Source organism: Scaptodrosophila lebanonensis, unplaced genomic scaffold (assembly GCF_003285725.1).
Source record: "Scaptodrosophila lebanonensis strain 11010-0011.00,11010-0021.00 unplaced genomic scaffold, SlebRS2 tig00000053-arrow-pilon, whole genome shotgun sequence".
In the NCBI taxonomy this organism is placed as follows: domain Eukaryota; kingdom Metazoa; phylum Arthropoda; class Insecta; order Diptera; family Drosophilidae; genus Scaptodrosophila; species Scaptodrosophila lebanonensis.
In genome coordinates, this window is record NW_022060548.1 from 822,371 (window position 1) to 847,534 (window position 25,164).

General features: G+C 35.9%; 1 protein-coding gene across 2 annotated transcripts in view; it reads left to right on the forward strand.

Moving 5' to 3' along the window:
* The window catches only part of LOC115623319 (transmembrane and coiled-coil domains protein 2), a 33,402-nt gene that overhangs the window by 5,190 nt on the left and 3,048 nt on the right, over nt 1-25,164 (forward strand). Inside the window, exons 2-5 of one of the 2 annotated variants that reach the window (XM_030517580.1) lie at nt 20,557-20,760; nt 23,500-24,159; nt 24,235-24,299; nt 24,586-25,106. In XM_030517580.1, the coding sequence (XP_030373440.1) occupies nt 20,616-20,760; nt 23,500-24,159; nt 24,235-24,299; nt 24,586-25,106 (1,391 nt within the window). In that variant the 5' untranslated portion in view covers nt 20,557-20,615. Of the gene's footprint in view, nt 1-20,556; nt 20,761-21,994; nt 22,005-23,499; nt 24,160-24,234; nt 24,300-24,585; nt 25,107-25,164 lie in introns of those variants that run through there. The other variant, XM_030517581.1, reaches the window with a different exon arrangement.

Here is a 25,164-nt window from a genome sequence, read left to right on the forward strand (position 1 = left end):
CATTGGTGAAATTTAGAAACCCCCTTGGAGTGGACAGCTGAAATTGCAATTAAGAAAAGTCTCACCTAAACAACTGACGCCATTCCTAGACCTACATTTGGTCATGAGTTGGCTCATTTGAAATTCACGTGTTTTTGCCAAATTAATTGGTTTGCCAACCTAATGTTAAAAGTTTCCGTAGAAATAGCAACAAAAACAAAAAACAAAAACAGAAAAGTTAAAATTAATGAGAAGCGAAACTTTTGCCAAAACACAAACAGAGATACAGACACTAACAAATGACCAAATATGACACTGACCTTAAGCGCCAAGTCAACGACAACAGCAACAACAACAATAACTACAACTATGCACAACAATGGCATCAACAACAACAACAATATCTGTACATTGACATGAGACCCACTCAACTTAAACAACTTCCGTTCATTTAGCGCAAAACAAATTGTAAAATTGCTTGTGTTTTTTTTGTTATTGTTGTTTTCAAAGCGAACAGAAAAAGTTTTCACTTTCACCTTTTGGCCAAAGGTTGAACAACAAGACACACGTTGAGGGGCTGTTGCTGTTGCTGCTGCTGCTGCTGCTGTCAATCAATAATTGAATTTTTAATATGTACTCAAAGCGAAAAGAAAAACGCCAGCAAAAATAAAACAACAGCAGCAAAACCATAAATAAAAAACTAAGCAATTCACGTTGAGGCAGGCACAGTGACACAATTTGACAAGAAAATGCAATTTAAGTTGATAGAAATATCTAATTGTGAACAGAGAGATAACGATGGCACACATATCTCAAATAATTATAATATATAGTATAGTATATTAGATGTGATTAATACAATGATAAACATTATTTTTGTTATTATATAACTGCCAACAACTAAACAAATAAGCTACTGAATTTCCTTAGCGACTTCATCTTCTATTTATCTAAAAGGTGATGCTTACTTTCCTGCCACTATTCTTCTATATCTTATAGAGAGTACAAATAAATTAATTTCTAAAGATAAATTCATTTCCTCCAGGGAGTGTAAATGAGTTATTCAGAACGGCACAGCAAAGCTTGTAGAGCAAGCTCCTGAGATTTCCATAATTTCATCATCTTCTCCTGCGAACAATTTTCTTTGGCTGAACGTCCACTGATTAATTCCTGCATTCCTACATCAGAAGATCGCGCATCATGATTGGACATGATTTAATTCAATTTAATGAATAAATTCGGCTGCTTTTATCTGACCTTCAACATATCAATATTGAATGATTCATCTTTCTTGAATTTATTCAATTGTTCTTTTATGTTCTTATTTGCTTCCTTCTTACTGATTAAATCAATTTGACTTCCTTATGTGGTTGATAACATTTCTTTATGCAAATGGTATTAGAAGCAAAAGCGTAACAGAAGTCAGCTAATTGGATTATTATTTCTCTACAGCTCTCTGGGGTATACTTTTGGCGATAAAGAAGTGTGAATGAAGAAGTGAATTTAAATGTCGAGTCCACTGTGAGGGCGCGCGCGCATAAAACTCATCAGCAACTACATAAAAACAACAACAACGACAACCACAAAGGCATTTACAGCAGCTGCAACAACAACAACAACAAAACCACAACACTCATTCATTCATTCAGATGATTCATCAACATTATTCGTCAGGTTTTTGTGGGGTCGGATCTGTTGCCTTTGGTTTCAATTTCAAACCCTCATGCGCGGATTTTCTTTGTTGTTTTTGTTGTTGTTGGTCTGACCAAGTTTGGGACTCATATTGGATTTCTTTGTTTATTGTTACATACTTATATTAATGAACATGCATTTGAATCATATTATTATTGTTTGCGTTTAATATAAGTTTTTGCTTAGTTTTGTTTTTCTGCTTTTCCGGTTTCGCACTGCACGTCGGTATTTATATTTCATGCACGACAAGGGCCGAGCCAAAGTTTTCCTTTGTTTTATTTATTTGCTTATTGTCATGTTTTTTTTTTTCTTCTTTCTTTGCTTTTTAATCATGCGAGCGTCGAGTGTCGCAAAATTCGACAACATCGGCTGTGACACTCATTCGGTATTCTTTGTAAATATGTTAAAAGTGTTTTGATGATTCGCCACGCTACGTTGAATTCTTCTTTTCATATTAATAGTCGGCCGACGAAATAGGCAAATATTATTGGATTTTAGTTGGAACCTTTGTTGAATAACACATCTGCTTGTGTAATTCTGCAAAGGTTTTGAAGATTATTAATTCAGTAGCTCTCTGGTTTTGCTTCATCTGATATTAATAATTAACTTGGAAAATAATTACTTTGTGAGTTCTCAGTCCATTAGCTGACGTCAGACGCATTGTATGACCTTAGAAACTAGTATAAGTAGCCAGCATTCGGGAAACAAAACTTTGACTGAATGGCTTTCAGATACGCTTAAGTCCTTGGTTAGCTGATGCTGGAAAGACTTTATAAACACTTTTTGAATGGCGTATTATTGATTTTTAAAGTCTTTACTTAAGGAAGCTGTAGTTAAACAGTATTTATCGCATATATTCATGTTTGCTCGTCCCCCCCTGCTGTTCGTCAGTATGAACGCCTTTATCTTTTTTACCATACAAGCTAGAGGCTCTAAAATTGGCATATATAGTATTAGCTTATTTACTCTTGTTAGTGATATGATTTATTGTTTATTTTTTATAGCTTCCAGATTATGATCATGGTGGTAGTGGTACCAATCGCTATAAAAGATAAGCCGTTTCTGAAACCCTATTTGTTATTATAAAAGCATAGATGGCTGTCTTGCAGCGCAGCACAAAGCATCCCATTTAGTCTGAATATTTTGAATTAATGAGTTCATATAATGATATATCTAACCAAATTAATACTACAATATTATGTTCAATCGGAATTTATGCACCTAAAAGAGATGGCAAAGAATGATGCTGAAATCAACTGAAGAAAAATCATTCGATTTACGAATGAAGAAATATGTTTCGATTGCTGGGTGAAATATTTTGATGTCTTCAGGATCTTGTACATGTATAATAAAATATTCTGAAATGAAAAATATTCAAGTCATTATTAATATATGGTTTCATCGAAATTAAGATTTCGCGAGGCAAGAAAGATATTTAGAAGAAAAAAAAGAACAAGAGTTCACAAAAGCTGAATATAATGTATATTTAGAATGTTGAATAAACAACTAATGCGTAACTCTTAGTAGTTATGTTTTTCAATACTATATATATTTATAAAAGTAAAGCTAGCACTAATATTGAAATGCATATTGCCCATATTTAAATACCTCTCAGATGTGTCTTTTCTAACTAATATCGCGAATGAAATCATTTTTAGCAACAGCTCGACGAAATGCTGTTGAAATGTTCGTTTGCCTTAAATGCTAAAGTTAGCAGATTGCCACATCTTTAACGAGATTATAATGGAGTGAGGCTGGATGTTAACGGCATCACCTGAAAGCATCTGCATGGAAAATTACTCTGAACTAATGTCAAAGTTCAAACTGAAAGTTCAAAAGGCACTGCAGAGTCGCTTGGGCGCTGTCATTTGAATCCGACTCTCTTGCGTTGACAAATGTCATGACATACAATATTTATACATATCTGTATGACTGTACAATCATATATATACGTACATACATATGTAGGCACATAACAGTATTGTTTCAGTAGCAATGTTATTGACCCATCAAATGCCCAAAAGTCAATTAAACGCGCACAGCGCTGAAAATGGAAAGTCTAAGAAATGACTCGTCCGTCTGTCCGTCATTCCAGTCGCTGACGAAATAAGACGCTGCTGCCGCTAGTGCTGTTGTTGTTGTTGTTGTTGTTGGCTATCCATTGTTGCTGTAGTTGCTGCCCTTTGAGCGTTGAAAAATTATGCATAATTTACGCTTTTTTCAACACATTAGCTCATTTTGATGAAACTTATGCAATTAATAGCATTTTAATGTTTATAATTATGTGTGTGTGTGTGTGCGTGTGCTAATGCGCGTGTGTTTACATGTTGCAACAATAAACAATGAAATTTGTTTCACGTTCAGCTTATTTTGACGTACAACCCAACCATTGGCTTTGAAGTGCCACATAAATGGCGTCTCTAATTGGCATTGCGACCAACTCGAATTAAGATTTGTGTGTCATTGTCTTGCAATTTTGCGCAATGAATAGCAGTTGTCAATAATAAATAAGACGAGCGTTGAAATTTGGTACTTTCTGCTGAAAAATAGAGAATAAATCAAAGTTCCCACATCTACGGCTGCCATTCTATATGCCATCTACTTTTGGTTGAATAAAGTACCCTAAGGAAGGCCTAAAAAATCACACAAAGTCTACTAAGTCATGGTTTCTTGAATTCTCTAAGAGCTACGGACGTCAAATTTTGGGAACTTGTCAATCAATAATAAATAACACAATAGTGTTGAAATGTGGTCCATTCTTCTGCATAATAGATAAATAAAATAATAAAATAATTTTGGTTAAATAAAGTACCCTAAGGAAGGTCTCTCAAATCACACAAAGTCTATAAAGTCATGATTGAAAATCTTCAAATTTCTTCAAATTTTGGGCCCTCGTCAATCAATAACAAATAAAACTAGTGTTGAAATGTTGTCATTTCAACTGAACAATAGACAATAAATCAAGGTTCCCACATCTACGGCTTCCATTCTATATTCCTTCTAGTTATTGTTGAGTGCAACACCAAAACACAAAAATAATTCAATACCTAACATTAGGGTAACCCCCTAAGGCTTACATTAAAAGCTACTTTAAAGATTTTGTTTCCTCATTTAGGTCTGATTAACTGCTTATAGTATATTATATCTTAACGGCCATGTGAATCGCGAATGCGGTCTTGAGTGCGAAAATAATTTGATAACATTCCTAAAAGGCAATAAAGGAACGCAATTTAGATTAAATTTTACTGTCTTTAAGTACGACGCGTAAATGTTTAAGCAAAAAAATCATACTAGTAGTAGTAGCTTTATTTTCATAATAACTTTAAGGCTGGCCTCTTTATTCTCTGCAAGATGCAGTCGTTTGTCCATTCGGAGTCTCAGTGTGGAGCACATTTCGGGGCTGTCACAAAGATTTCAATTAAGAAACCGTAAAGAAGCGATATAAAAGCCTTAGAAAATATCACTTACGAATTTCAAAAATATCCAATAATACAATCAAAGGAAACGTACCCAAATTTTTATAATAATCTCAAGTTGTTTATAATAGTATAATGTCGAACTAGTCAGGCATTTTGAAGCTGCAAATAATTATTAACAATTACTTTTATTTTTTCACAACTTTCTGCATTTTTACAAGCAAAACATTTTTCTGTAGGTTTCCACAAAAATATGTTCCATCTTTTGAACTAAAAGAATTTGAAAACAAGTAAAAAAGCTAAAGTCGGGTGTCCCGACTTTGAAATACTCTGTACATATAAAACAAACTCGTATAGAATACACACATAACGCATCTTCGTGCAAAATTTGGTGTCTCTATCTCTTATAGTCTCTGAGATCCAGGTGTTCATACGGACGGACAGACGGACAGACAGACAGACAGGGCTAGATCGACTCGTCTCGTCATGCTGATCAAGAATATATATACTTTGTGGGGTCTGCCACGCCTCCTTCTGCCTGTTACATTTTTCAGCTCCCGCAAACCTAATATACTCTTGTACATTTCATGTACAGAGTATAAAAACAATTGAAATTCAATTCTTTATGTATTTGCAGAATAGAGACATTCTTAATTTTTTGCTTGTGAAAATCGCGCTGAAATGGAAAATGAAAAGTCGCAGAGCAACAATTACAAATCAGTCTCCTATATTTTATAGTTATAATTGAAAATTGGAGCCATATTAGAAATTGGTTGCCTTGACTTTATCGGCGACTGAGTTATGGCCAATTTTAAAATTGAGGCGGCGCCCCATTTGCCATTGTTGCCCAGAACTTTTAGATGATGGCCGCCAGCTGTTTTTGTTCCCCCTCAACGCAGTTGCTGCAACTTTGCTGACAGATTGTTGAAATGGTTGTTGTTGCTGTTGCTGTTGGATCTGATGTTGTGCACACGTTGAGGTCAAGGCTCGAGAAACGTAATTTTTCAGCAGCTTTTGCTGCCATTGATTTATGCCATTAGCAACAGCATACACCTACAAGTAGAAGACTTTTTTATTTTTTTTCTGTCAGCCCACATTGAAAAAATGGCCAATTGAACGGGCTGTGCAGCGCCAATGGCTAAAAATAAACAGACTAAACGTAACGACATGAACTGCCAACGCGGCCATGAGTTATGGCCAGTCTGTAGAGCGGCGTCGACATCAGCATCAGCTGAGGAAACAGCTACTGGGCCAGCAGCAGAAGAAATAGAAGATGATGAAGAAGAGGCTGAAACACAGCCACACATCATCTGAGGCGTGTGTGTAGAAAGTGGCACAAACCAATTGCGATAATAGACCTTTGCGACCAGGGACCAGAGACTAGCGACCAGCTGGCACTGGTAAATGGCATTAGATAACTGTCATAAAGGTAATTGCCTGGCCAACTGCATAACAATGCCGTCGACAAGAGCAACAGCAATAACAACAACAACAGCAATACCCACGACATCGGCAACGTTGTAAATTATTTGTTGAAAATTGGTATCAAGTAGCGCGTTACGTTTTCTAGACCACAATAACCGCAACAACCGCGGAATGGGGGTGAGAGAAAAAAATGTAGCTACTACGAGTAGTAGGTATGCCCTAATACAGTATGATTCACTTAAATAGCACTCCCTCTAATGTAATTGTGTCGCAAAAAGGGGAGTGCTTGTCGCCTCGTTTAAGTGTATGAACGGCTGGGTAAAGTTAGACGTAGTTGCTTATCCTGCTATTTTCAGGATCCAATGAAAAGCATGTTCGCTTTGTTTGCAGTGCCATGTTCGACTGTATGAACGATTGAAATCAGAAAAGTATTACAACTAGAGCCATTAAGCTTTGAAGTTAGATTCCTTTGAACCTTTTGTAAAATTATTTTTTGATTTAAGTATATCCCATTAAAAATTGTTATTAAATATCTTTAGGTTCGCGATAATATGAACTTCAACTACCAAAGATCGCATAACATTTAAATTGATAATTGTTATTCACAATAAAGCTGTCAATGTTCAAACATTAAGTTACATATCGGTTAAATATATTCAAAAATAAACCTATAAAGCAAAACAAAAAAATTCGAATAAGGTTTGTCAGAGGATATTAATCGCCTAACCCATGCAATTATGCCTTGACTGATAGAAAAATGTGATGGGAGACGTAGTTGGATCTGAAAATAAAAATTAATAATATAATTAATAAGAAATGTTAGGATATATGCTTAGTATGTAGAAAACATACAGACATTTGGAGATTATTTGACTCGGTGGTCAGTCATGCGAGTTGATTGAAAGAAAAAGATGAGAAAATAGTCCGACTGGGAGAAGATAGAAAGGCTTTGTAGAAAGGTTGACTTCTTCTAAGATTTATTCTCTCAATTATCCCCACTCAGTAATCGCCTAATAGTTGCCAAAAGAATGCTTGTATCATAAATAATCGCAAAACCCTGAATAATAATAAAAACAATTAATTCTGGTTAATAATAGGCTTATTTATACATTCTTATTTGTTTGCAATTCAACACATCAAAACAAATATGCATGTAGAGCTTTGTGGTCCCATTTGAATGGCTCGCAGTGCAAGCAACCTGAGTAATTTACAGGAAGTGTTTTGTTGGCAAATGGCGCAGAACAAATGAAAATGAACTTGTACCTATTTTTTGTTTTGTTTTCGTTGCCCTCGTATGTAAGAATAATTGCATACTTTTGTTCTTATGCCGACTGCAAGGGTCTCTCTGTGGTGGGGCAAGGAGACATTACTGAATCATACGACACGATATCACGTCGGGGAGTCATGCGTTTTTCTCTTTTTTCAGTTTTGTTATTCTTCGGTGTCTGATTAACAGTAAAAATATGAATCAAATTTATTTACACGATTCTGTTTTTGTATTTATTTATTTATTTTTGTGCTCTTCACCCTCATAAACAACCATAAAAAGCGGTGCGTGTTGATATTGAAGGCACGAATATCAGTTTAGGGGGAAGTTTCTTGAACTGATTGTCAGGTGTGCCGCTTCAGAGACCATATACGAGTATACATATGTACGTAAGTATTTGCCTGATAAATGTAACAACAGCAGAGTTATGTAGCAGGTTGTTAGATTAGAGCATGCCTTTGCACAGGAAAAGCAACTCAGTATCTGGTCAGTTTAATAATTCATTTATATACATATACTACTCATATATTTATAGAAATTTGTCAATCATAATACACTATACTATATAAGCCATAGCCACACGCCGTGGTGCTGATACGTTTTTATGAGTCGATAAAAAACTTGCTATATTTCTTATACATATTATATTGTGAATTTGTGAATATCGTTGTCTAGGAATATTGTGATAAGCCCTCTGCAGCTGAATACTTTTCTAATGTTTGAAAAGAAAACAGATACACTTTATAGGATCCCTTTTAATATCTTATTGCTCGTTAAAAACTACAACTGACTTAACGGTAATTTATATAAAACTTGTTCTAAAATAGAAGACGATAGAGATCAATTAATTTCGTTGTATTAATTTCCTAATCTCTTTGTTAACAATTGATTGATTTTTAAAACTGTAATGGACAGCTTTAAACGTGTTATTATGTTTTCTAGATTTTAACCAGTTCTCAGTATTAAAGAAAATCTCTTGGAAACTCTTCAAAGTTAAGTGCAGTTATATAATACATATAATCTACAAATTAAATTTAGTTCTTTTGTGTATATTTTCAACATCAATATTTTAGAATAGAACTAAAACTAATAAAATTTTTGCCTCCGAGAACCTTCACAGAAAATTAAACCCTAAGATTTTAGAATTAAACCGCTTTCAAGAATGTTGCATACATTCAAAGCCAAAAGCTAATAAATCTAATTTTAAACATATTTAAATTTTGGATATAAAATATAGATATTTAATAAATTTCTAAACTAAATTTTAATAAACCGTTTCACTAATATACACTAATATCCAGAAAAACCTTGTTATTACAATCTAGTTATTGGTTATTGGAACCACCCTTCCGTTCTGAAACTGTCCCTTGAAATGCAATTGTAGTCTAACAAAGTTTTCATTGTGTGCTCATCTATTCAGTAAATACTTTCAAACACAAACATTCATAAAGTGATTTATTTAATTTTCATAGAACTCAACTTCTGCTTATCTCATTGTTGTTGAAAAGGCACCGGCACAGGCACCGGCACCCTCAATTTTAGCATGTTTACCGACCCGTCTATATAGTATACCTACCTACCGGTCTGGTCTGTCTAGCTTACCTAACAACCAAGCTTGCAAATTGCCTTTACCTGCGATATTTTATGAAAACGCCAACTCATTTGTGTTTCATTTGTTTAGCGGCAATTAGAATCTGAGTGACTGATCATAAAATGAAATGTTCGTGCATTTATCTTGAATGCTAATGCTGGAAAATGGCAGTTAATAGTCATGAATTTTACGATTTTACGATGCTGACTCATCATAACAGCACACAACACAGATTCTTGTTATTGATGTAAATTTTGTACAAGTGCGGCGGCCGATCATTTAACACGACAGTGTAATTTATTATAACGAATCTCGCTGAATTCAAATGCGACTGTCAACATGCTGATAAGTGCAAAAAAAAAAAACTCAATTTGTTGTTATAAATCTCGCTGGACTCAAATGTTACTCTCAACAAAAAATTGTTGAGAATCTCGTGGGATTAAAATGTTACTCTCAACGTGTTCATAACTGAAAAAAAACCGTAATCTGTTGCTAGACTCACATGTTACTTACTCTTAACATGTGTTCATAAGTGCAGAGTAAACAAATTGTAAATCCCGCTGGATTTAAATGTTAGTATCAACATGTTGATGAGTGTTGTTGCTACAAGTCTCTGCTTCAAGCTTCAAATGTTTCCATCAGCATGTTGATAATTGAATTTAACGTTGGCGACAAATTGAAGTTTCCTTTATGAATCTATTTTCATTTGCGTAAGGCTCATTAACTTTAACAATGATTTACCAATGGCACGATTTGGTTAACAGATTCTTCATGAGACTACTTACGTTTTGACGTACCTCGATGTCCTTGCTTTGAGACTCGAAGAGATGAATGGTACACAGTATCATGGTGGGAATACTGCTTGCGGAAATGTCGGCCTCCGCAGCCGCCACATACTGGTCCATTGTACTAGTTGACTATATCGCGTTGTGAATGCCGGTAGTGATTCAATGCCGCTGCTTCATTGTACATGGTGCGTTCTATAGCTCGTTGCACAGTCAATTACTTCTCCGCTAGGAAACACTTCTGTAGACCTTCATCTTTCGTACCACACACGAATCGGTCGCGCAACATTCAATCCAGCGCTGCTCCAAATTTGCAATCGATAGCCAATGTACGGAGCGTTGCTGAGGGATTCATCAATGTGTTGGTCTCGTTTGTGAAAATGATAAAATGCAGCGATTTCAGAGACAAGTGGTCGGTTAGAATTTTACTAATGTCCCGTAACTTCAATTGACTGATCTGTGTGGGCGAGGTCAATGATGTCAAAATGTTGTACAAGGTCGCTCCGGCAGAGAATTTACTCCGAATTCGCTGCAGTTTTGGAGTACCTAGAGGCGTATATAGACTTCTAATCAAAGTACGCTCTCTAAATATTTTCGTTTAATCCCATCCTCGTTGCCAGAACCAACTGACGGAAGTTCGCGTGACACTGAACGAACTGACCTGTCACATTCATAACAGCAATCCAGTAATTATTATTATAGATATCATTATCAAATGGGTGGACTGGCTTAACACAAACAAATTACACTGTGCAGCATAATTTTATAGATTATTTTATTTTTAAATTTTGTTTATAATAAAAATATATCTTAAGATCGTATACCTTTTCCGGATTCTCAAATATTAACTTGTTTTTAAAAGAGATTCTCATTGTACTGTCGACATGTTGGTAAGCGTTTGTTGCTACAAATCTCTGTAGATCCAAATGTTTCTAACAACATGTTGATAATTGCATTTAACGTTGGCAACAATTTTTTTTTTTCAAATATGAATTGATTTTCAATTAGTAAGGCTTATTAACATTAACATTGATTGACAAATTATGATTCATTTATTATTGCTTAAAACTCTACAATTTACCCTTAATGTATTTCGTTGATAATAAAAATATCGTATTTTGTAACAAAGAGAAAAATAGAAAGGTGGAGGAATATAGAAGAGAAAATACATTGATATCTGTCCGAATTCCCAAATATTAACTTGTTTTTAAAAGGGATTCTCATTGTACAATCGACCTGTTGATAAGGGTTTGTTGCTACAAATATCTGTATCCAAATGTTTCTAACAACATGTTGATAGTATTTGCATTAAGCGTTGGCAACAAATTTTATTTTCAAATATGAATTGATTTTCATTTTAGCAAGGCTTATTAACATTGACATTGATTGATAAATTGTAATTCATTTATTATTGCTTAAAACTCTACAATATACCCTTAATTTATCAAAGAAATTATCATGAAGTTCATTTGCAAACAAAATCTAAAAAATATTAAATTTATTAACTTAGATGTGTGGAGAATTCAGGTTTGTAAAAAGTAAAAGTAAAAGTAAAATATTAAAATGTGTTTTTCATAAGTTCATACTAGAAATAAATTTAAAGAAAACGAACATAATTAGTTTATCGTGCAAGAATGTTATATCAACGTTGATAGGCAAGTTGAATTTAAAATGTGTTGCCCAGTGCTCGAGAATTTAATTTATCAAGCTTTTTGCATGGCAATCATGTATTTAAAAGAGCCCTTTTTCCCACTCCAGTCTCTCCGTTTGTCAATAAATAGTTTACACAACAGGTCGCATGATTGATAGCACAACACGAGTAATTAAAAAACAATCTAGAAGTAAAGCAGATATGTACTTATACATACATATGTATGCATAGTATGTATATATGTAGCAACGATATTGTTGCCAACAGTTTGTTTGGTCTGACTACTATAAGTATCTATAAGGTATATTGTGGGACATTTGCACGCTACCTGAACACAAATCGCTGCCGACAACGACGACGACAACGAACGACGATAATAAGATTAAATGCCAAACAACAGCAATGATGATGACAGCAAGAGCCAAACAAACTTGCAAACTTTTCTCTGCCATAGTTGTTGCAAAAATCGACGATATTCTTGTGGACGTCGACGCCGACGGCGACTGCGCTGTCGGTTATGACAGTCAGAAGTGAGCGTAAAGCGTCGGCGCTTATCTAAAAATGTTGCGGCTTTGCACAAAAAAGTTGCGCAACATCTGTTTGGGCGTCGCTGACGATGGGCGGCAATGATGAATCACGCACCACACAACACTCATCGAACACCCAACACTTGACACCTGTGCTTAAAATGCGAACAATGTTCTCGTCAGCATACGAGGCACAATAAAAATTGACGGCGCACAGTAGTACGAATGCATATAGACACGTGATATCTGATTTCATTTAAAGTGTACCAATGAATGCTTTAGGAACAAGAAAGGGTCAACTTTGAAATTAATTCTTTAAGTTATTAAAATTTTTATATCTTCAACAATCCATCATAATATCAATTTGCAACTAGCTTAATAATAGTTTAGTAAATAATACACAATTTTGAAAAAAAAAAAATCATAATAATTTGAAAGTTTTAAATCTCTAATGAAATACTAATAATACTTACTATTTAATAAACACTTAAGCATTGAAGCTTCAATTCTGCTGAAAACCTTTTAAAATGTAGAAAAGAAAATCCGATCACATTCAAATTCAGACCACTGTGCGGCATCGACATTATGTTGTTGCTGCAGGTCTTGTCATGCCACACCATCGTCAGTGTCGCTTGTCGCGGTCCAATGGTCTCATTCTCCGTTTCCGTCGCTGTCATTCAGTCAGTCCACACTTTAATGCCATTTTAAACACCTGTTGTAATAAAAAAGAAGCATAAACTTTAACTTTTATGGAGCAAAGTATGCCAAAGTCTCTGGGTTTTATAATAGAGCACAAAGTCTTTTGTGCAGGCAAAGAATTCATGCAAGATTTTATGACAAGTTCAATGTTTTCTTTATCGTATCCAAACAAACTTTTGAAAGTGGGCGAAAACATATAAGTTCTTTTAAACTTTTGCAATGAGTATTACATATTTAGAATAATTTTTTTGAGCGTCCGTTAACATGTTAGTTTATTGATACCATTAAAGAAACATTGTAAGGAACTTGTTTAATAAGGGTTCTGCTATTTTTACGATTTGGTTTTGAAAAGGTTTGAAATGAGTGTGAAGAGATACTTAGTTTTTTTATTAGTTGTCCTTTGCCTTCTTAGATAAACAGGAAATGCGAAGAAACTAGAGTGTGAGCTATTAGGACTATATTGACAAAAGTTGTAATTTCCTTTCATATTTTCTATGAGTCTTTTAACGCAAATGCAAGTTGAAGTTTTTAAATATGATTGTTGAAAATGTTGTATAGAGTTCAGATTAGTAATATCATGGTCTAGTTTCTTTTTCAGTTTTAATTGCAACTGGAAATTGATTTTATTTGATAACCAACAATCTTTGCCGCATGGATTATGAAGATTTTGTTTGGGTCTTCTGTTGAAAGTGTTATCAAATCGAAATGCTTAAACTTGATCTGTCTCCTTCATTATAATATTACTTTTGTAAGTAATTGTTAAACCAATAATGATTGTTCTACAATTCCCCATATATGGGACTCAGACGATTCATGTAATATTCATGGCGAATAGGTCAGTTTTATTTAAACCTGTTATACAATCATCAACGTATATGCAAAATGCATAAAAAAGAGCCCCATTGTCGTATAATTATTGTGTCCCCCATACACATATACACATCTGTGTAATACATATAATGTATATAGTATGTGTAATTTACGCGCAGTTCTTTATTTATAAACCAGCAGCAAAGACGACGACAGTGCGGTCGACCTTGGCAAATGATAAGCGGCCCACAGACGTGTAAGTTAAGCAGTTCCCGCAATAAGACAAGACGCAGATTCTGAAGCTGAAGCTAAAGCTCAAGCTAATGCTAATGCTGCTGATGCTGCTGAGGCCGACTGACATGCCTGCCAACTATAGGGTACTTGAGAATAAACACTCAGTGCTTACATGCTTCGCTAACAAATGGCAATCGATATAAGGAACCCGAGTTGCTTTGCGCAACTCATTAGCAGATGTCTGTGCCTGGGCATAATTGAATTTACATACAAACGAGCACAATAAACGTCTAAGTGTGCACGTAAAAAAATTAAAATAAACAAACTAATTTGGCCTACAAAGACTTGTCAAAGTTACCTAACTAATAGCTATCAAATAGGCTTGTTTATTAAATATGGAAATAATTCAATATCAGTAGAATATGCAAAAAGTTAACTTCGTCTGCGCCCAAGCTTTTTGCCCTACACAGGATTCCTTACTTATTTCGCATTTGAACATCATTGGATGTGAGTGAAGCATTTTCAATATACAATAATTTAGAAATAAACAAGTTTTTCATGCAAAACTGATAGTTTTAAATAAAAATTCATAAAATACATTTTCTATTACAGTCATACTATATTATATATAGGAATAGTGATGTTAAAAATTCTGTGTCAGTGCCAAGAAAGCATTTGTGAAATATTTCGTCGAGGCAGCTTTAAAACTGTAAATGAAGTAGTGATTGAAACCGACAGACGGACGGACAGACAAACACCGCGATTCTCACGATGTCTCAACATGCTGCTCATATATGTATGTTCCAATAGCTTGTGGTCCTCCAATCTTCGGTCTACATGCCAAAAGGTATAATTAGCTCGCAACTCAATTTTTCCGAGTCGTGCGAAGTAGCGTCGTTTCAAATAAGTGTTCCACTTGAACCAAACATATCCAAACATATGTGGAGCTCAAAATAAAAATCAGAAAACTCAGTCAAAAACTGTTCGCAACCTACCAAAAATACATAATACATATTAATTCCGATTACTCTACACTACTAAAATGATACAAGTCGAGTTTCTAAACTTAAACCTATTTAATGACAGCTAAGCATTCAATCAATTGACATTATTGGGTTTTCCGAAATATGATTCAATAACACCGTATTCTGTCAAATGACTTTGTTATTTTCAGGCGCAATCTCTGATTAGTTTTTTTTTATCATTTTCGGAAATTTTGTTTTTTCAATTATTGTTTGTAGGTCTATTCACTACGCTTGGCTATGATTCGGGGCATAGCTGAATGGGAAATCAAATTCCCTCTAGATAGGATTTTGCATTATACCGTTTTTATTGTTTTGCTCATAAAATAATAATAATATTAAGAAATTGTAAGAAAAGTCGAAAATTTTATTTGGTAATCATTTAGTTAAGCTTTTACCCCCAACATAATAAGAACATTTTTCAATTGTTAAAATGTTGGCCTAGGTTTTGTCTTTAATTTGTAGCTCATCGTTATTCTCTCAGTGTATTCGCTATATAGGACTCATGTATGCGAGCAAGTCTAGCAATACAAATTATCTCTTTAATGAATAAGACTGGCATTCGGCATCGTTGCTTGAACTTTGGCACGCCAGCTAGCGATAAAGGCAGACGGTCGGGTGGATGGGGGGATCTTGAGGGGATTAGAACGGAAGCACGAACCAAGCATGAGCCAACCACATGAGGAAGTGTCGTTCGTCTAATTTCATTGATAAGTCGAGTGCCCATGCACTTGGCTCGCCTCGCCTCGCCGTACTGATATAATTAAACATCATTTGTCCATCGACAAAAAAAAATGTCAGAACCGAACTTGAATGCTTATCTGAAAATGTCTTGAATTTCCACCCGTTGGTTGGGTGGCTGGTTGGCTAAACACAATTCCGAGCCAGTCCGTAAATTAAAAGATGACGAGTGCAATAACCCTGAGAAATTGAATACACATGCCATAATTTGTTTTTATAATAATTTAAATGCGAGTTGAGCTTTTTGTTTAAACAGTTGACGACGACGCCGACGATGACGAAGAAAGCGAACGAATAGCACTTTTTTGTATTTGCACAAAACAATGAAGAAGCAGAAATTGGTGACAAGGGTAAGGGGCAGTGGTGGGGGGATGTGGAATGTTACAATACGTTGATTAAAATTTACAAATGTACAGAAAGGAAGGAGTGCACAAAGAAAATAAATTATTGCGCAGTGGAAAGTAAAGAGTAGTTGTTGAAATAAAAACTGCAACATATGTACGAATATGTATGTACTTGTATGTATGTCTCTGTTGATCAGCGAAAGGGGAGTCAGGCGTGTGGATGTGCCCGTGGGCGTAGAAACGCCATGGAACCTTCACAGACAACGGCAGTCAAGTGCAAATGAGCATTTGGGTTAAAGCGCGACTACAAAAAAAGTGAAACAAAAGAAGTAAAATTCGTTGAAATGGTAAAAGAGAGCTTGAAGGGTTTTTTCGTGCTTGGCAAAGCATTGGAAAATTACTGCAACGATAAAAGCCAATGAACACAAAAAAGAAAAGTGAAAATGTAATCCGCCAAGAGGTGTGGCGGTAGTGTCTGAAGTGCGCTTAAGATATGGGATTTCGCAACGAAAGAGCAAGAAGTTACGGAATTAAATATGTATAATACTTACGTATCAGTTGAAATGGTGAAGTGATTTAGAAAACTAGCGGCGAATAAGTTCGAAAATCCGGCTCAATTGTAACAATTGCCTTTTGATGTGTGATTAAGCAAGGCAACAAGATGCTGAATAAAATATGTTTATTCAGTTGAAATAATTAAATAATTAAGTTTGCAAAACAACACATCTGACTAAGTCGGCTCAAGTGTAACCAAATGGAGATAAACTGCTAAATAGAATATTTTTATTCACTTGAAATAATGAAATAATTTTAAAATATGTTGTAGTTTTTTTTAGTTAAAATAAAAAAGAATGTTTTTAGGAAAATAACTCAGAATAAGTCCGCTAACATAATCTTATTCATGTTTAATAAATTTACTTTGTATGTAAAGTTGGCTTTAGATCATAAAATATTTGTAATCAGTTAACAAGAATTAGAAATTGATATAATCTTACTAGCAGTTGGTTTTTCAGATCTAGTAAGCACATGTTATGCTTGGTTGTGCATATACATTCAGTACTATTCTTTTTCAGCATTAAGACTAATCCGAATAACTAAGAGTTTGCGAAGAAAAGTAAATGTATTCCTTACATCTAGAACGACCATATTTTGATCGGTTGTATATGCAGAAGGTAAATACATATAGTACTATTCAAGACTATCAATTAATTTCTTATCTTTATTACAATCAAAAAAAAACTTCTACTAGTCTAGTAATTTTTTTTTATTACTGTTTAATATTAAGTTTCAAAATGTATTATTTGATTTATTGTAGTGAAGCTCAGTGCCTTGTAATACATTTAGATAACCTCGACCTTGGGCAACTTTTCAGTTCTGTTTTTCTGCAAAGTTAAAACATTTCCTTAGATTTTGTTTTTTATTTTTTATTTCTTGGAATTGATCATATCAGTCAGTTGCATGCTATTATTACTAATATTAATAAAAAAGACTAATTAATATAGTTAGTTAATATTATTGTTGTAAACATTTGACCGATATATGTGCACATACTCTTATATACACCGATGTATTGAATTTATATTGTTACCTAGAACGTCTCCAACTTTCGTTATAGCAATTATTCAATCAATATACAAAAATTAATTATACTTTGCAATGTAGAACAGAATGTGGGTTTCTAATGACATGATATGCCTCGAGCCGATAGAATGTTGAATTTAATTTAAAAATAGGTACTGAACGCTTTTGAAACCTAACCTGTGATATTTTAGGAATGCGATTATTATTCGAATGTCAACACTTATTCGGTGAAGGGTTTCAAATCTTTTAGGGTCCGGCAGCCCTCACCTGTCCCTTGAAGCAATTACTAGAGAAGGATACGAGCCAAAAATGTCTGTCCTTAAAGCGATTAATATGAAAATGCCGACGTTTGCTCATTTAAAATGAAAATTAGATATCAGCAGCATTTGTGTGCAAGGCGGCCACTTTTGAGCTTCAGCACGTAAAGCACACAATGGGTCCCACAAATGCACACACATATACACACTACTATACACACACACACACACAGACACACACACAGACACACATACATTCAGAGGCACCCACAACACGTTCTACAAACTGCGCCCAATTTTCAACATATTTAGTTTGTGAAAACGAACATGTGTTGCATTCCCGACCCGTTCAGCGGAGCCGCTAGTGGCGGGGAAGGAGGGTGAGATAGCGAGATAGAATGGAGAAAGTGATGTGTAGTGAGTATTGAGTGGGCGGTGAAGGCTGTGAGGGGCTTGGGACTATTAATAATACAAATGGTTGCTGGGCGCACGAACGTACAACAATGTATGTGTCTGTGCTCGCTACAAAATTCATATAAATGTTTATAATAAAATAAATATACAATTGCTATCATTGTCCGCTATCAAGAGCCCCTTATTCATTGCCATCATCGCCAACGTCATCATAATCATCATCAGCATCAGCATGCGACGCACAGCACTCTGAAGCCATTCCATATAAGTCGCAACTTGGCAGTCGCTACTTGATAGAATAGGAACAATGTGCGCACTTTTCAGGTCTTGCGGGTATGGCGGGTATTATCTCAGACAATACATGCCAGTCAGATACAGACACAGAAACAGAAATAGTCATGCATGGTCTGACAACATTTCTGGCGACCCACTTCAAACGACCACTCGCTTAAGACAGTAGCCTGCAACATGGCTAAGTGTTGAACTTGTTTTGTGGGCGACTTTGTATAGCACTTTTATTTTACAATGTTGTCAATGCTTGATAGAACCAATTGAGGGGGAAAAACTTTCAATTATAACGAGTTCCTATGTTCCTAATGGCTGTGTCTATGGCAGACTAACTTAAAGTGCAGCGCTGTTTGTCTGTATGACCGTCTCGTACTCGCAAACCATAAGTGCCAACGTCATTAACTTTCATAGGAAAATTGTTTGCAATTCTAAGGAAAATGAGTTTGTTTTAGATTTGCTAAATATGACTGCTAATTACTGTAATAATCATGTTAGATAGTGCATATGTTTTAGAAAAAGGAAATGCAAATTTATTTCACTTCTATGAAGAAACGTACACTATATGAATCGTAATTTTAATCAAGTGTTGAAGCGTCAAGGCTATAGGGCAGGAAAATATGTACATACTATTTATGTTTTGAGAAGAAATAGATAATTCTTAATTACAAGTAAGGTACCGGAATTCGGAGATATGGGGGCTCTATTACAATTTGTTTTGATGTTTTATATAATCGTTGTAATAATAATATGATTAAATTTGATAGGAAAAACGTATATTTTATATCTAAATATTCTAAAATAGAAGTAAGCGTTTTCTTAACCGTTACCTTTCATACCTTTCGCCCCGTTATATTACGTTTTATTTCCATTTTTTTCAAAATTCCGCTCACTTACAACTTTAATATGGTGATCAGGAAAGCCTAGAATTGACGGTTTTAGTGCCAGAAATCAAAGCTTTCGATTTTGTTTTATTTGTTTCGTTCCTTTTGTTTTGATATTTTCAAATATTTATATGGTGGATAGCCATAAATTACCAAATTTCGCTAACTACTTAAAGAACCATATTTAATATATAATTTAAAAATCAGAATTTATTGCTACAATATCGAAAATGCCAAGCTATCGATTGCGTTTCGATTCCGTTTTGTTTCGTCCCCTTCAGCATACATGGCATAGAAAACCAACAATTTCAAGTTACGTTGGAATGAAACAATGGATTTTGTTGCGATTCCGTTTTGCAATGTTCGCTCATTTATACAAATAAATCGTTTTCACAGTATCGTCCAGATGTCCATGAATATATGTTTCCCAGCGGGCGCGTGCAGCAAATAGCTTCCTTAGTTGTCGTGCCGCCCACGCATGTGTTTCCAATCTTTCAATATTACGGTTTTAATGGGGCATGCATAATTTTATTTCAACCACGGGCACTGGATTGGAAAATGTACAAACTATTTATGTAGGCGCTAATTGTGGAGCCGTACAAAAGGTCTTGAAATAATTATAAAAATAAACAAGACAGAAAAATGTTTACTAGCTGATTGGCATTTAAAACATTTGCTCTAGTTTTTCTGTTGTTGTGTTATTGTTTCTTTTTTTCTGCTTACGCGGTTGCTTATTTGCATATTTTCTCGATTATAATTATCAGTATCAGTTGCTGGCGGCCCCGAGTTGATTCACCTTTTGACTTTGGACCCAAACGCGACTATATATTTATATTGTGTGTGTCTGTATTTGTGTGTGTGTGTGTGTGTGTTATGACTACTGAATTTGATTTGTATGAATAATATTTGAATTGATTATTGACAACTTGGACTTATCTTCTTTCATTTGCAGTTGAAACTCCGGCTGAGTGTGCCACCCTGCCACGACTTCAACCGCATCACGATGCAATAATGGATTCACTGTTGCAAGTCTCCACACAGAGCACCAATCGGGATCATTTGACGCTGCAGCCGCAGCAATTGCCACGTTCGCGGGGTTCCAGTTCCAATTTGAGAGCCAGTCGCTCACCATCGGCCACACGCAGCAACGAGCAAAGTAATTACCAATTACCAACTCTCATTATTGCCAATATCTCTTACCTAATAGCCAGACACAAATAGGTCCCCGCCACTTTTTAATAGTCGTAGCATTAATAGCCGCTTTATTGGCCACACTTAATGCCTAAGTGACAAAAAACGCCACGTGCCCGCCTAGTGCTTCTCATAATCTCATAATCTATGTTATCACGCTTCCCGCTGCTTAGCTAAGCTCCGCTGGTTGATTGGTTGCCATGCCATTGTAGAAACTTTGAACGTATGTTTATAAATAGTATGTTTGCCATTTAGTTGGTGGGCTATTAAACTAGCATTTCCGCTAGTTATGTGCAATTTTTAATGACGACGAAGATGGACAATTTGCTAGTTTGTAAGAGCTTGCAACCTTCTTTGACACCTTGACATTAGCTTTTGGATATGTAGGGCTTTTTAAAATAGAACATGTAAGTGAAGAAGGTGAGTTAAGGTCAGGAAGCTTAAAGTGTAAATGTTAGTAATAAGTTTAATGACTTTTAGAAATTATAGCAAAGTAATGAGAGTTCGTAGAGCTAAGAGAAGTATGGAAAATTAAACTGATTTGAATTACCATCTGCTATAATACAGGTTTTAACATTCTTTTTAAATGTTGTACAAATACTTCAAAGGGAACGGCAGTTTTCTTAAGTGTGAATGTATATATTCGACACGAAAATCTGATAGTCCAAAGATGCAATGTCTGGAAAATATTGTTATTTTTTTTTTTTAGAAGTTTTCAAGTTACGTAGAGGTTGGATTCCTTTTTCACAAAATAGAGCAACCAAAAGGCTAAGCAGCTTATTTTCTTTAATTTTTTGTTGTTGTGTTTTTGGTGCAAAGCAAGCTTAGACAAACATTTTTCTGCATAAATAATTGTGTACACACTTACCATAAAACCTACTTTAGCCCAACTCTCCCTCCCCCTGTCACCACCTTTTATCAGTAAAGCCAGTGCTCAGCTTTTGCTGTTGCTTTAGTTTTTGTGCAAACATTTTAAGCTGCAGGCAAATATAAATATGTATAGTATAGTCGGCTTTTGTGCGTTTTTGTTTGCCAAGATTTTTTGAGCTGAAAATAGAAATAAATGTGTAGTAGGAGTATGTTTATGTTTTTATGTATATTTTATGTGCATTTTACATTTATTTTTCCTTTGCTAACTTACGTTTGTTTTTGTTTTGTTCTCCCCTTTTCTTTTTTTTCTCTATTTCAAACAGCTTTGTAACATTGAACGTAAGCAAGTTTAAAACTGATTTTTGTTGTTGTTGTAGATATTTACTCATACACATGCAATACATGTACACATTTGTGCGTCAAACTCACACTCTCATACATACATGCCTTCTGTTCTAACACATTCCTTTGCCACTTTTCCAGAGCAACGCGCACACGATTCTAATGCTATTTATTAAAAAAAACAGCTAGAATTTCTTTCCTGCCTTCTTCTTATCTTTCTGTCTCTCTCTTTTTCACTGGCTCTCACCGTGTTTTGTCCGCGTCCCTCTTCCCATGCAACTGACATGACGTGCAGCTGTTTAACTGTCTGTCTTAAATAAAAAAACAAAAATAACTTATGCACTCACACAAACACTCATTTAATTGCTCACCTGCTTACGCACACACACACACGCATTCGCACCATTTGAAACGCAGTTGTGCACACACTGGTCTGCTTTCAAACAAAGGCGGACAAAAATTGAAAGCTTATTGGGGAACTTTAAATTGAAATTAAGGTAATTGGTATTCCATTTAAACATCAAAATGAAAGAAAGATAACAGCTCGATGATAAAATACGCTTACATTTTTTTTATTGAAATTATGTTAAAGTTAAATAAAATGAAATCAAATAAGTCTACTTAGAAACAAAATTAATTTTGTTCAATATGTGCAACTTTTTATTAAAACTGAAACACAGATTAAGGGCTTTCGGTTTGACGTTTCCATAATCTACTTAAAAGAAAAAAGCACTTACTACTACTTAATGGAAAGCAAGGAGTCTTGCAAAATATAACAAATTTGTAGGTATTTAAATACATATTGAATAGGATAAACAGTAAAAGCTTACAAAAAGCTTCGAAAAATAGAACTAAATAAAATTAATCTACTTAGAGGTGACAAGAATTGTTTTCACTGTTTGAAAACAATTGGATGCATTTATAAGTACTCTATTGATTAGGGCTTTTCTTGTATTTTTATAATATTAATAGTTAGAAAATCTCAAAGTGAATCAATTTAAATTAAACTAAAAAAGAACTAAATTCAGAAAATAGGAAATTACTTGTATTTTGTCGACTTTTGAACCAGTGTGCAGAAACAATAATAACAACAATAAGCAGCTTTTGCTATAAATGTTAGGAAAACAAACCTACATAAGTATATCACATATGTGTGTTTATAATTGTTGCTGACTTTTGATGTGTTGTTTGAAATAAAGACATGCACACACATACACACAGAACAACAACAACGGAAACAACAACATAACACCAAAATTGGTGGCTTCTGTGCATGCAACACTTTAAATTCCTTAGCCCGTTTGCTTACCTCTAAAATGTTTGGCTTGGCAACCAGTTGGCTTATGGCTTGCGCTTTTGTTGTTATTCTTTGTTGTACCTGCACCTGCGCCTGCCTCATCGCACACATTAGAGATTGATTGAAATTGAGTCGAAGAAAACAAGCAAACAAACGAACTTTTCACAATTTTCATGCGCAAAAATTCGTATCCAGTGTCCAGAGAGCGTGCCACGGAAGCGAGCGGACAGGAAGCAGGAGCGTCAGCGGTGTCTGGAGTAGCAGCAGCGTCAAGTCCGGCAATTGCAGCAACGGCGGCGGCTGCATCCACCAACAACTCCTCTTCGGCATCCTCGACCACAGTGGCAGCTGCACAAGCGGCTGTCTTTAGCGTCGGCAACACGGTGACCGGCAGTCTGGGTAGCGGCGGAGTGGCGGTGCGCGGCTTTCGTAGCCACAGCCCGTCGCATCATCGTCGCCGGAGTCGCGAACGTCAGCGACGCACCCATGGCTCCGATCAGGGCGGCCTCTTGGCCTACAGTGGCGGTCTAGTGGGTGTGGACATGATCTCTGGAATCCCTCCCGTAGAGAGCGTTCTCATCGGTGGAGTTGGCGGCGGTGGAGGTGGTGGGAGCGCAGGCACTGGCAGTGGACTGGAGGACTCGCGTCTATCGGGAAATGAAGACTACTGCTATTCCTCTTTCGTTTCGGACGATTTCGATGGCAATCCGCCGGCATCATTGGTAGACAGTAGCAAGAAATTACACCACAGGCGCCCCCACGAACGCACGTCCAGCCTCCAAGCTATCGACAGGCTGAATACGAAAATACAATGTACAAAGGAGTCCATACGACAAGAGCAAACTGCCAGAGATGGTATGTCTATAACAGTTGCTAAGATATATGTACATATGTCTGACTTATGCTTTCTTCTTCTTCTTTACCATTTAGATAATGTTAATGAGTATCTGAAGCTGGCAGCCAGTGCGGACAAACAACAGCTTCAACGCATCAAGGTAAGAACATTCCTAATGAATTAGCTTTGCTGAGATTTCGGATAACAAGGGACAGATTTAGGATAAAAGTTCCAGTCCCAAAAGCTTATCTTTTTCCAACATTTGCAATAAATTTTCTCAAGTTCCCTTTGTCCGTCCAGATGTGATGATATCTCGTAGTAATTATAGTGCGAGTTCGTTAGAGTTTCCATGAAAACTGTGTACTCTTTATGTTAAGAGTATGCCTTTCATATTCCCTTCGCCTTGAACTTTGTAATCGAAACAAATATGTGTTGCCTACTTTCAGGCTGTCTTCGAGAAGAAAAACCAAAAGAGCGCACACAGCATTTCGCAGCTGCAAAAGAAACTGGACAATTATACGAAACGCGCCAAGGACTTGCAGAACCAGAATCAATACCAGACCAAGAGTCAACATCGTCAGCCTCGCGAAGTGCTGCGGGATGTGGGCCAAGGACTGCGCAATGTCGGTGGCAATATACGCGATGGCATTACGGGTTTCTCCGGTTCCGTGATGTCCAAGCCGCGAGAATTTGCACACTTGATTAAAAATAAGTTCGGCAGTGCGGACAACATCAATCAGATGGGCGAGTCAGAGCTGCAAAATTCCGAGATGCTGGGCAACCCAGGCACCACAATGGGCGGCCACATGACTGTCGGCGGAGTTGGCGGTGCTTTGAACAATCTGCCCGCCGGCACTTCGACGGGATCGGGGAATACGACAGGTGGTGCGGGCAGCGGTACCGGAAAATTCAACAGCGACAATGGAAGCGAATGCAGCAGCGTGACCAGCGAAAGCATACCAGCGGGGTAGGTTATCCTCAGTATACCTAGGCAGAATGAACACTTTACCAATGATACGCCGTTT